General features: G+C 36.5%; 2 protein-coding genes across 2 annotated transcripts; both read left to right on the plus strand.

Annotated features, from left to right (window-relative positions):
- Window positions 1–272: 272 nt before the first annotated feature.
- LOC134648283 (E3 ubiquitin-protein ligase PPP1R11-like) lies at window positions 273–7,664 on the plus strand. Its single transcript, XM_063502773.1, has 4 exons — window positions 273–469; window positions 5,250–5,361; window positions 6,058–6,197; window positions 7,575–7,664. The coding sequence occupies exons 1-4, from the start codon at window positions 392–394 to the stop codon at window positions 7,662–7,664; spliced, it is 420 nt and encodes a 139-aa protein (XP_063358843.1). The 5' UTR covers window positions 273–391.
- Window positions 556–3,663, plus strand: LOC134648342 (succinate--hydroxymethylglutarate CoA-transferase). Its single transcript, XM_063502854.1, has 3 exons — window positions 556–907; window positions 1,795–1,972; window positions 2,869–3,663. The coding sequence occupies exons 1-3, from the start codon at window positions 592–594 to the stop codon at window positions 3,647–3,649; spliced, it is 1,275 nt and encodes a 424-aa protein (XP_063358924.1). The 5' UTR covers window positions 556–591; the 3' UTR covers window positions 3,650–3,663.
- Window positions 7,665–12,916: the final 5,252 nt, after the last annotated feature.

Below are 12,916 nucleotides of genomic sequence, written 5' to 3' on the forward strand. Positions count from 1 at the left end.
ACGTTCTGAAACTATTTAACAAATTCAATCTTAAAAAAAAACATTAGTGTACCAAACTACGATACTTTTGTACATATAATTTATAAAATGGATAAAATTGTAATTCAATTTGCTTGGATTTTTATAATTTGCAAAATTTTCGGTAAATTTTTATTTCTATGGTTATACTATAAACTCAAAAAAAAGGTATCTGAACGTGAACTGTTTTAACTTCCGTCATGCTTCCGTCACTGTCACACTCAGCTCAGAGCACAACTGTCAATGTGATTGAAGAGAATAAAAATCCGAAATTCAATCAATCTCGGTTTACGGCAGTCACATGCTAACAAGTTAAAATTTACCAGCTTATAATGTGAGAAAATTGTTTAATGTTTACGTGCAACTTATTTTGATGGGTGAGCGACTGCGACCTGAAGAAATGGCGACCACGAGTACGGCGATAGCGACCGTCCCATCTCAGATCCAAGAGGTACTTTGTCTACTTAGTCTACTATTGTTTACTCATGTGTCTGACGAGATAACAGATCGTATAATATATGTAGTATAGTTTTTAAGTGCTCATTTGCATTCGATTGTGACAAGATAATTATTATGGCCATGTTTAAAAGAATTCTTATTCCGTCCAAGCTATTTTGCTTATCAACGGCAGATTATTCGACTAAGTTACCGGGACTTTTGAGCGATGTGAGCGTGTTGGATTTGACCAGGATCGTTGCTGGTCCGTTCTGTACTATGACCCTTGGGGACTTGGGGGCGAACGTGATAAAAGTGGAGAGTATGGATGGGGATGAGAGTAGGAAATGGGGGCCTCCTTTCATGAAGGGTGATAGCAACAAGGATTCGTTCTACTTTTTATCAGTGAACAGGAATAAGAAGAGTATTTGTTTGGATTTGAAGTCGCAGGAAGGTAAGCTGTTTCTGGTATTAGTAGGTTTGTATCAATAACTAGAAATTAACTATTAATCCTGCTGAGTCAGATACATACATCCCAAATTTGCATATCGTTTTGTTAAAAAGGTTTGCAGCAGACTTGGCTGTTTCCCCCAGTGCCACAGTGCACATAAATGGTTGTCCTTTTTAATGCCCCATTCACTCTTGCGACAACCACGCAAGTGTTAAAGTAAAGTTTTACAATAAGGCACTTGAGTCCCAGCAATTTATTTTCCTTTCCTTTATGTTTGATTTGATGATGAAAAGTGCAGTAAACATCTTTTTTTATCAAAGATCGTATAAACATTGAACACAGTGAATGATTAACGTTATCAAAGATTACATAACCTTGATAAAACATCTATGATTACTCTCAAAATAAACTTTTATCTTTTTTAAATAAGAGTCCGTTTTTTTTTAGTAACTTGTGGGATATAACTCTTTTTATTCCAGTAACATTAATCAAAAATTAAATCAAATATCATTTATTATCAGGCAACTAAGGCCCATAGATACCCTACAAACTAACATACATACAATAATAAAAATCTTACAAGCTAAAAATTATTTCGGCGACACAATGCTTTTTTGTTGTAATGTAAAAAAAAAAAATTAATCTGTTTATTTCATAAAATAAGCATGCATATTTACAAAACTTAACTACTAATCTTAAATTAAAAAGATTTTTTGAGTTAAGGAGTCTATCTAGGTAGTCATATAGAATTAATTATACACTACTGTTACAGTTTTATTATATTATTACTACAGTTACAGTTTTATTATTACAGTTTTATTTGTAAGTTATCTGCATTAACTTTTGAATTTAAAATATTGGTGTTGTAGGAAATGTAAATTGAATTTCAGGGAAGAATGTGATGTATGACTTAGCCAAGAAGTGTGATGTGATGGTGGAGAACTTCTTGCCCGGTAAGTTGGATAAGATGCAGGTCGGGTACGAGAGGCTCAGCCAAATCAACCCCAAGCTGATATACTGCGCTATCACTGGCTTCGGACCCACGGGACCTTATGCTAACAGACCAGGGTAAGAATTAGGCCCCAATGGGGTTGGCAACTGTCAAAGGTTTGCATAGATGGCACCATCATAGCTTGCTCCTTTTTCTATGAGATTTGGCTTAAATGGCAGGCATCCAGGGATTCCAGGGCATTAAAAAAACAAAAATTTTACACATTTGACAGGGCAAGCTTTGATGGCGCCATCTGCTAAATATTTCGACCGGCCAACCCCATTAAAAGGGAAATAATGAAAAATAGGTACTTTGGTTGAATTGAGTGTATGCGTCATAACTGAATAGAAATGTGAATTGTCTAGAGATTGTTGATATAGAAGTTAATTTATTTTGTAACAAATGGACTCAAAAATGCTAAAATTATAGTCTTGGATTTGTACATAACTCCAAATTTGTTGGTAGTTTTGGAGGAGTGGAATGGAAATCAAAAAGTGTACAATAATGCATACACCACTTTTGATTGTTGTAAAACTTGCAAATAAAAGTTAATTAGAGTCCATCTAAGCAAACCTTGCACCGAATTGAACACAGCAAAGTGTAAGAGTGTCATTATAAACGTCATAATTTCATATAGAGTTGATATTAATGCTGACATTTCCATACTTCGTTATTGCAATTTCCATGCAGAGTTACCTTGGGTCGATTCTAGTTGTGTAAACCTTTTAACCTTTTGAACGCCACAGACAGCAATTGACGTCAACACAAAATCGTGACAACGACGCCAAAGACGGCATTTGCCGTTGATCGTTTTTTGATGAAAATCTACTGAAAAACACCCCACTTTTAGGTTGGCATTATTTATTCACAAAACTAAATTTTACCCCCGTGGCGTCAGTGGCACGGCAAATGGATGCGCCGTTTGGCGTTCAAAAGGTTAAAATGTTATCGCAGCTAACTAATAACCTTTCAGTTACGACGTGGTAGCCGCAGCCATGGGCGGCCTACTGAACGCGACCGGCGAACGGAACGGCCGCCCCGCCAAGCCCGGCATCGCCATCACCGACCTCACCACCGGCCTGCACTCCTTCGGCGCCATCATGGCTGCCCTTTACCACAGACAAAAAACCGGAAAAGGACAGAAAATCGACTGCAATTTACTTTCCACACAAATTTCAAGCATGATTAATTTAGCTACCGTTTATTTGAACTGCGGTATCGAGGTCCAACGCTGGGGTACTGCTCATGCTAACCTAGTACCTTACCAAGCGTTTGAAACTAAAGATGGAGAGTTAGTCATCGGTACAGGGTCTAATGCTCAATTCGCAGATTTCTGTAGAATCATTAAGAAAGAGGAATTGATTAACGATGAGCGATTTAAAGATAATTCAGACAGAGTTAAGAACAGAGATGAAATAATTAGGATTATAAGTGAAGTTATCAAAACTAAAACTAGTAAAGAATGGTCGAAATTATTCGAAAACGCCTCGTTTCCTAACGGTCCTGTTAATAAGATGAAGGATGTTTTCGATGATGAACATGTTATAGCTATAGGGTTGGTAAAAGAGCTACCTCACCCTGAAGTAGGGGCGGTGAAGGTGGTAGGGCCGCCGACGGTATATAGCGCAGGTGGGAATTATGCGAGGACAGCCCCACCAACGCTTGGACAGCATACTAAGGAAATATTGTCGGAATTCCTTGGGTATGATGATGGGAAGATAGGTGGGTTGTTTAACGCTAAAGTTGTGCGATGATGATTGAATTGTATTATTTACAAAAGTAAACATTTCTTTATAAATACGTTTTCCAATTACACTTGTGTTTTAATCATTTTCTTAGCCTTTCCTTGTATTTAAAAACTGGCGTTCTAATAAATATCTTGATGTAAAGTATGTTTTGGAACTTATCCTTCGTACCACCCAATGTACAGTCACCAGCACACGGGATTGTTACGCCATTTAGGGTCCTAGCTAAATTGGGTGTTCCATACTTTCGCTATGGAATTTCCAATTTAGCTAGAACTCTAAATGGCGTAACAATCACGCAGCGTCACTGTACATTACGATTATGCACAATCAGTTTCAATGGAATATCAACTTTCATAAAAACAAACAAAGTAGCATTTCATTTGTCACATAAAATTCAACCCAATTAAAAATACAACTTCAAACTTCCCTAGCAATTATTTTGTATGGTGGGCGGCACAAGGATCAACTATCTCGAAACGTGAAAAATAACCCAAGTAAATAAGAATTAGCTTTTCAAATAAGCTAGACTTGGGTCTTGATAACGTATATTTAAATACATTTAAATTTAAACCTTAAGGACACAGACTTAAGGCGTATTATTAGAAACAACCACTGTCACATAAAAATAAAATGTAATCGTATTTGTAGGTAAATGTTTTCGTTTGACTTTCTTACGTTAAGTACATGTTGATAAGAAAACAATGCACCTTATTTATTCTCGTTAGTACCTATTCAATTCAACAGTTCAGTGAATTTTGTTTTGGATAGGTAAATATCTAGATTTCTCATTATTGAGGCCATGCTAATAAAATTAGTGTATTTGTGAAACTATAAAAGTGTAGGTACCTAAATTCATTTCAATGTAAACAATCTTTAGTTCATTTGTATTCATTTCACATTGTGGTGTCGTGAGCAGACTTGCTCACGTGACCTTGCTTAGTAAATACATTAATTTAACAGTTATGTCGTCTAAGGTATTATTACTTACCTATGGCAGAAACGTGTTCACTGTAAGTATCATTATGATCATCACCAGTCTATATAATATACCTACACGTCCCTCAGAAAGATCAAGGCCTCTCTCAATCTTATACCTTTAAACGAGCAATTCTTGTTTATTTATATCTCGGAAACGGCTCTAACGATTTCGATGAATTTTGCTATACGCTATTACGCTTGTTACGTATTTGCTATTACGTTTTGTACCTATCAAAAGGAATCATGGTAATATCAATATTTTGTATGGAACTCATATATTACGCCAGTGGGAAAAGGGGTCTTCCGGCAAACACTTTATTAGGTACAATTAGTGGCGATATCGTATGAAAGAGCTTGAGTTCTTATGGTGGGAAATGTATATATAACCCCTCCCCCCCTCACCCCCCCATAACTCCGAAGTTTACAAAAAAATAGGTATCTTCTCTTCTGAAGAATTAGCGTTTTCCCAGCCTAGCAGGGTCCGCTTTCCTGCTCAGTTTTCTCCACTTTGCCCGGTCTTCGGCATCCTCAGGTGTGTGATTGTTCTCTTCCATGTCCGTTATCACGACGTCCACCCAGCAAATATAGGTATACATTTCCTAATTTAGTTCGCAATTTGTTCTCTCAGCCCGCAGAGCCGGTGGCGGTGATAACTCTCCGGCCGCGCAAGTCCCGGAAGAAGGTGGTGTGGACGGACGACACCGTCGACAATGAGCACATGAACAAGAAGAAATCCAAGTGTGAGTGTTTGTGACCCAATCCCAAGTGGTTGAACCAAAAAATGACGTATAGTCACCATGATATATCGGAGCGGCCGAGGTGCACTCAAATATGAACACGCCTCTATTGTCAAGGCGTTAGAGTGCATGTTCAGATATTTTTGAGCACCTTGGCCTACCTAATATAAATAAATTCATTTAATATGGGTGCGTTTATGGGTGGTTGGGTTTGGGTTGGGTGTTATCGGTGGGTTTTATTTTAATATGGGTGCTTATTTAGAGTTAGATCTTTTTTTTCATGGTGTATTTTTCTCTGTAATATGTTCTCACCACAACAGATGAGGTGAAAAGTTGTTTTTGTAAAGGTTACATAATGAGATATAAATATCTCAAAATAAATACCTAACGCAGGCAAATGTTGCCTGCTCGTGACTTCAATTTAGCATTTGATTGAATCCAAAAATAAATTTGCTTTAATTCTTTTAAAATGTTCGTCATATTCGGGCAACGCGCCTCGAATGGACACGCAATTCGTGTCGATTTAAAACACTCCCTTCGGTCGTGTTTTAATTTATCGCCACTCGTTTCGAATTTCCTCTTTTTCGCACTTGTATCGAAAATAACTATTTGTTATGTGCTAACGGCGCATTCGTTATTTCTAGACGCATCTTTAAACCTCTGCATCCAAATCAAGATGTAACAATTCCAATGCTCCAGGTTGCTGTATCTACGAGAAGCCGAAGGCGTTCGGCGAGTCAGACTCGGAAGACAGTGACGACGAGTGCGAGCACTGCTTCGGTCACGTCGAGAAACGGCACAAACAAGCAGGCGGCGGCACGGTCACGACGGACGAGCAGGTTTGTAACACGGGGCCCCTTGTTTCCCATAAAGTTTTAAGTCATAATTAACTCATCTTCCTCGCGTTGTCCCGGCATTTTGCCACGGCTCATGGGAGCCTGGGGTCCGCTTGGCAACTAATCCCAGAAATTGGCGTGGGCACTAGTTTTTACGAAAGCGACTGCCATCTGACCTTCCAACCCAGAGGGTAAACTACGCGCTTATTGGGATTAGTCCGGCTTCCTTACGATGTTTTCCTTCACCGAAAAGCGACTGGTAAATATCAATTGATATTTCGTACTAAGTTTCGAAAAACTCATTGGTTCGAGCCGGGGTTTGAACCCGCGACCTCCGGATTGCAAGTCGCACGCTCTTACCTCTAGGCCACCAGCGCTTTTAAGTCATAATTAACTGTTATATTAATATAATTAATAGTTAACTAACGCCCGCGACTATGACCAATATCCTTCGGGCATTCCGACAAGGTTCACGATGGCGCGCCGCGCGCGACAGGCGTGGCGTTCAAAGGATTAACCGAGGTCAAAATTCAAATATTACGACGTTTAATGACCTGGCCACGACATTGCGCGACAGCTTCGGCTAAGGCGACAACCATAGGTTGGAGCGAGACAGAGACGGGACCTTTCGTTCCGCTATGCTGCCCTCATAAGCCGAATAGCGCAATCTCAAAAACAAACGAATTTAAAAATGGAATTCTCAGTAGGTAATAGAAACTAAAGTAGGTATGAGTTAGCAATGAATTTTCTTTTGAGATAGCGCTCTGTGGCTTAGAAGGGCAGATCACCATCTGCCTTAGCCAGTCGCGCAATGTCGTGGCCAGGCCGTAACGCTAGGGTTTACAGGCCCGATAAACTCAGTAAGGAGTACATGTATAAACACAAAAGTGAATATGTGATGCGTCGACCTGAACAAAGGAAAACTGATAGGGATACTAAGTCTGTCTTTGTCAGGCTTGCGAAAACATCCAACTCGTTGGGGGTTGTTGGCATTAAAATCTTTAATAGCCTGAGCCGTGAGATTAAAGAGGCGGCTTCTTATGACCTGTTTGTTGAAAAGTTGAAGGCCTATTTGTTAGATAAGGCATTTTTTACGATTAGAGAATTTTACTGTAAATTTAATGTTAAATGATTTGCATAATATTGACGTTTGTGATTATCTTATATGATTGTTTATTGTCCTTAATTATTATTATTTTGAACTAGTTATATTTTTAATTTAGTGTTGTTTATGTTCTATTTTTATTCTGGAAATGTGTCTATTTTAGTGTTAGTTGTATATTTTGTGATTTTATTTTTATGTTATTGTAATTTTGACATGTGTTGTTTAGACATTAAAGTTTTTGAAATATAATTGATATCTTATACGTTGTGACACAGGACGGAGCGGCGCCAGAGGCACCCGCCGCCATTACGCTGCAGCCCGCCCCCGCGCCCGCGCCGCCCGACAACAAGGAAAAACCCGAATAAATCACCATTTACTGTATGTATAAGGTACATACATAAAAGTTGACGCGAAATTTGTTTTGAACTGTCAAAATTGGACGTAGTTTAGCGAAAAGGCTAAACCATCCATCCTTTAGCGCCACTTGCACCGTTCACTAACCCGGGGTTAGCCCGTCAAACTGTTAACTCAGTATCAAATTGTACTGGTAACCATGGTAACTCCATGTTTAACCTATTGACCCCGGGTTAGGGAACGATGCAAGTGGCCCTTACAGATGTAGTGCATAATTAATTTCCATCGTATCTTCAAGGATACGTACGAACTTGTCTTGCTATTTCAGTCGGTCTCGGTACAAAAAGTACTGAGGTTGACTGAACTAGCATGACAAATACGTACGTTTCCGAGAAAATAGGTACGATGGAAAACAATTATGCACTATCTGTATCCCTAAATTGCCCAAAAGCTGTCACTTGGACGCCATGTCGCCGAAGTGTTAAAACTGAAATTGAACTTTATGCATATGCGCGAAGGTCTATATTACTCTGTGCTATGTGACGGATTGATCCGTCTTCGGCGTTGGACCTGCGGTTCGGATATATCCTTAGTTGGCGTCCAAAAGGTTAATTTGGTAACAATTGTTTCGCAATTTGATTACAAACCTGTAGATTGCATTGGTTCCAACTTTTTAGAAAAAAAAATCTAACTAACGAACGTCGAAATAAATCTTTAATTATGTACAATTTGTTTAAAATCTGTCCGCATTTCAACAAAATACCATCTCCATGTATTGAAGTATAACTAAACTGTAAACAACTCAATAATATTTTTACGTTATAACCTCTAAATATCGTCATAATTTTATTGTTAATCTGTTCTTAACTTATCTATATTAGTCTGTTGCCTAAAATTTGATTAGTGCCTTAAAGACGATTTTCGCTTATCAACTTCCGATTGTTAAAACAAATACTAAACTTTAAATCTATAAAAATGAAGTCTACTTTGCAATGGCACTCCTCGATAGGTGTTTAAGAATTTTGTTAAGGTTACATTTAAGTTAATCTGTAAAAGCGAGATGTTTACTTAATATTCCATTGTATTTAAGTTACTTGGTAATAAATACATGTGAATACAGTTTTGGTTTTATTTAAAATACTAGGGTCAAGGGGGGAACAGCGGCTCAGTCGCCCAAATATCGCTATACAGGGTGGCCCATTTAGATCGGTCAGTATGGGAAAATCTGAAACTATAAGACATACGACGATCTCTTCTTAGGAACCATGTCATCGATTTTAGTAACAAGAAAAACTGCATTCATACATTTTAAAAAAATGTGTACTCAGCTCGGGAATCGAACCCGGACGTTTTGAAAAAAAAAAATTAAAATTATTTCTATTTAGATATCGACTGTGTAGGTCTTAAGCAGTAAATGTTACTATGAAATATGATGTCTGAAATAAATAAAATGCATTGTTTTCATATCCTTTAATTTATTTTAGTATGTTTTCGAAATGGCCACCATTTTTTTTTCAATACATTTTACATAAAAAAAATTTAAATGTATGAATGCAGTTTTTCTTGTTACTAAAATCGATGACATGGTTCCTAAAAAGAGATCGTCGTATGTGTTATAGTTTCAGATTTTCCCATACTGACCGATCTAAATGGGCCACCCTGTATACTGAAGAGTAGCACCCTCGCGGGTTAGAATAACCATTGCTTGTCCATTTGTATTTGTTCGATTACTGAATGTTTCTTATGTTTTAGCAGGGAAGAAAATAGCCTCGTGTTGAAATTAAGTTGAGGTTGAGCCACTGTTCCCGCCCTACAAATGTTATATTCCGATTCCTAACCAAACGCACTATTTTGATACAAGATTTGATGCAAAACTCAACGAGATTGCTTTGTTTTACCTATCACCTAATGGCTATGTTCACCTTCAGTATCCATCATTGCATTGTGACCAATCTTTTATAATATTAGGTACCTATACCAAACACAGGGTGCCTAGCCCAGATGCTAATCTAACATTTAAAACTTTCGCGTCTATCGCGAATTTACTTTGTTACCTTTAGTTACCGACGTTTCGACACAGATTTCACTGGTCGTGGTCGCAGCTAACTGACGTCCCAGCAAAACCGTGAGTAGTCACACAAATCTCTGTTTTGACATTATGCAAAAAAGAAACAAAAGGAATAGGTAATATTACATTATATTTCAGTCCATGAAACATTTCCGGGCTAGCAAGCCTACAATTACAATAATATCTAAACAAATTCACGGTGTATTCCCATTTGTCCCCGTTGGGCCTGTGCCCGGTATGGGAATAGGTGTTTTCATATAAATAATTTCGTAAATGGCGGTCACGTGGGGCGGGGACAAATGGGAAAACACCAAACCCGTAGCTCATTTTTGCCACCGACAAGATTGAGAAAAGATTTACTTATGGGTGGATCATTATTATTATGTCCCATTATTCTGAGTAAAATAGTGGTACAGTTTGTTAGAAGATAATGTTGTATGTACTTGGACAGTCGCCATCAAATATATGGTTATTCCCACTTAGTTAATTACCACCAAACCAAGTTGTTACCAGTGGTAACTACTGGGAATATTTTTCCCCACCTTTTACACTGGTATTTTGCCCAGTAGTTATACCACTGGTAAAGGTGGGATTTATTTTTCCCATGAGTTACCACTGGTATCAACTTGGTGGTAACTATAGTTCGTTTTTTTTAGCATTAGAAAGAACTTGCAATAAGGTAAGCGATCTTGACATGTCTTTTAATTGAAAAACGCTTTTTAAACATAAAAAACTATTACTTATGAAAGCAGAAGAATATAAATGATCGTATTAGATTAATAATTGTTACATATATGCAGTAACTTATTTTTAAAATGTGTTTTTCAATTAAAAGATACATCAAGATTGTTTACCTTATTTCTAATGCTAAAAAAAACGAACTCAAGTGGGAACAACCCAAATATATGCGTGTTCAGATATTTTTGAGCACCACGGCCGCTCCGATACATCTGATAGCGACTTCGCTGTACCACGTTTTACTAACATGTGACAATATAAATATGTAACATTAAGAATAACTTTAATATGGATACGGCTTGCCACATTTACATATTTTATATTTAAGTAGCATGCCTAGTAATAACAGGTAGAAAACTTAGATATTTATAAGATTTTCACCTATACCAAGTTACATCATGTTAGAGATCTGGTTTGTGACATTAAGGTAATTTTGATATATAAATTACATTCTAATTATTCAACAATACATGTCATATACCACTAATCATTTATTTAAATAATAAATAAGTTTCATATAGTCTGCCAAACAACTTTGTCAGTAGATAAAGGCGCGAAATACAAATTTTCTATGGGACGACAAACCTTCGCGCCTATTTTGTTTTAAATTTTGCCGCTTTTTTCTTCTGACGGAAACGACAGACAGAATATATAACATTAATTTTGTACAAAAAATGGCTATTGTATGTAATCGTTTGTATAAATTGTATGTGTAAACAAAATTTGTACAACACTCGGTAACATATTAACACAGATGTTTAAATAAGGTTATCTAAACTATGATTTTTGGTAAAATCCTAAGGCACTATAGTTTATTGAATCTAGAGATGTTGTGTCAATTTATTGCTACAGAATTTTAAAAATATTTCTAGTGTTTCTTCAGTTTACTCTCGTGCTGTGAAACCCTCGCAACGCTTAAGATTCCACTTTTTATCTTACGCCTACGTCTAGATAAATAGATAAAAGCAAGCGAGGCATACACAATGTTTTCTACTTATTTGTAACACTCGACATTAAAAATAATAAAGATTTTGAGAATATCAGATACCTAACTATACTTGGTCAACCAGATCTTGACAGTAGAAAAAGGCGGCAAATTTGAAAAATGTAGGCGCGAAGTGATATCGTCCCATAGAAAATTTGAATTTCGCGCCTTTTTTTACTGACAAGATTTGGTTGACCAGCTATATATCTAAAGTTAACCCTTAAATGCATAATGATGTAGATCTACATCGTATATTTTGTAGGCCCGTGGCTCAATATGCATATATTATTTTTTAAATATTATGATTTATTTCTTTATTTTTCCCACAATCTATACATTACCCATCATTTCAATTTATCAGTTAATTATACAAAAAATCATGCATTTAAGGGTTAAAACAAAGTTTTGTTTAAACCTCGTCCCGCCCACCATTCAAAATTATAGCAAGAGAAATTTCGAACATTTAACGAGACAAAAGAATGAAAAGAAATGCTACTATGTTTTTATGAAAGTTAATATTCCATTGCCACAGAGTGTACATCGTAATGTACATTGGGCGGTACGAGGTTAACATGATGTATCTAAAACATATATAAATGTCAGTCTATAAATTTTAGTTTATTTATTTTGAAGTCATAAGTCTAGTTAGGAATAAATGTTTTTTTTTTATTATAACTATTTTTGCCTCAAATCTAACAATACAAATTAACTTTCACTATAAAAATAAAACTAAAACAAACAATGTTAATAGTGATTATAACAATTTCCTTCGTTTTCTAAATACTGGTTCTTCCACAGTCGTAATGCACTCAAAAGCAATGAAAACAGGTACTTACAGTAATAATTTACCGTCTATTGCAAACTATGGTTAAATATAGATGTTACTATGGAAAAAACCGGACAAGTGCGAGTCGGACTAGCACACCGAGAGTTCCGTACTTTTTAGTAATTTATTTATTATTCGGAGAACCAACAGCTATCAATTGTACAATAGTTGTATATGTCACCGTAAAATTGTAAACACTCGTCAGATTATAATCTCGCTAGTTAAATTATAAACTGACGGTAGGGAGATTATAAACTAACCTAACCTACGTTAGATTATAAACTAACGGGTTCACAATCTTACGGTGTCATATATATGTAAATAACAGAAAGCCAAATAGGTTCCCACCAATAGCAACAGATTAACAAACAAATGGTGGTTAGCACTAATTTTTTACAACGTGTTACCACTAATAATCTAAATATGAATACTTATTATAAATATGAATATTAATTGTTGTTATAGCGGCAACAGAAATTCATCATCTGTGAAAATGTCAACTGACTAACTATCACGGTTCATGCATGAGATACTATCGTCAGGTGACAAGCAAGTCACTAATTACTATAAAATATTTAAACAAAAATCAAGCTTTTTTTCGTACTAATATGGTTCACTATGGCTATGAACTTGTGGTGGTACTTAG

The sequence above is a fragment of the Cydia amplana genome, chromosome 5 (genome assembly GCF_948474715.1).
Source record: "Cydia amplana chromosome 5, ilCydAmpl1.1, whole genome shotgun sequence".
In the NCBI taxonomy this organism is placed as follows: Eukaryota; Metazoa; Arthropoda; class Insecta; order Lepidoptera; family Tortricidae; genus Cydia; species Cydia amplana.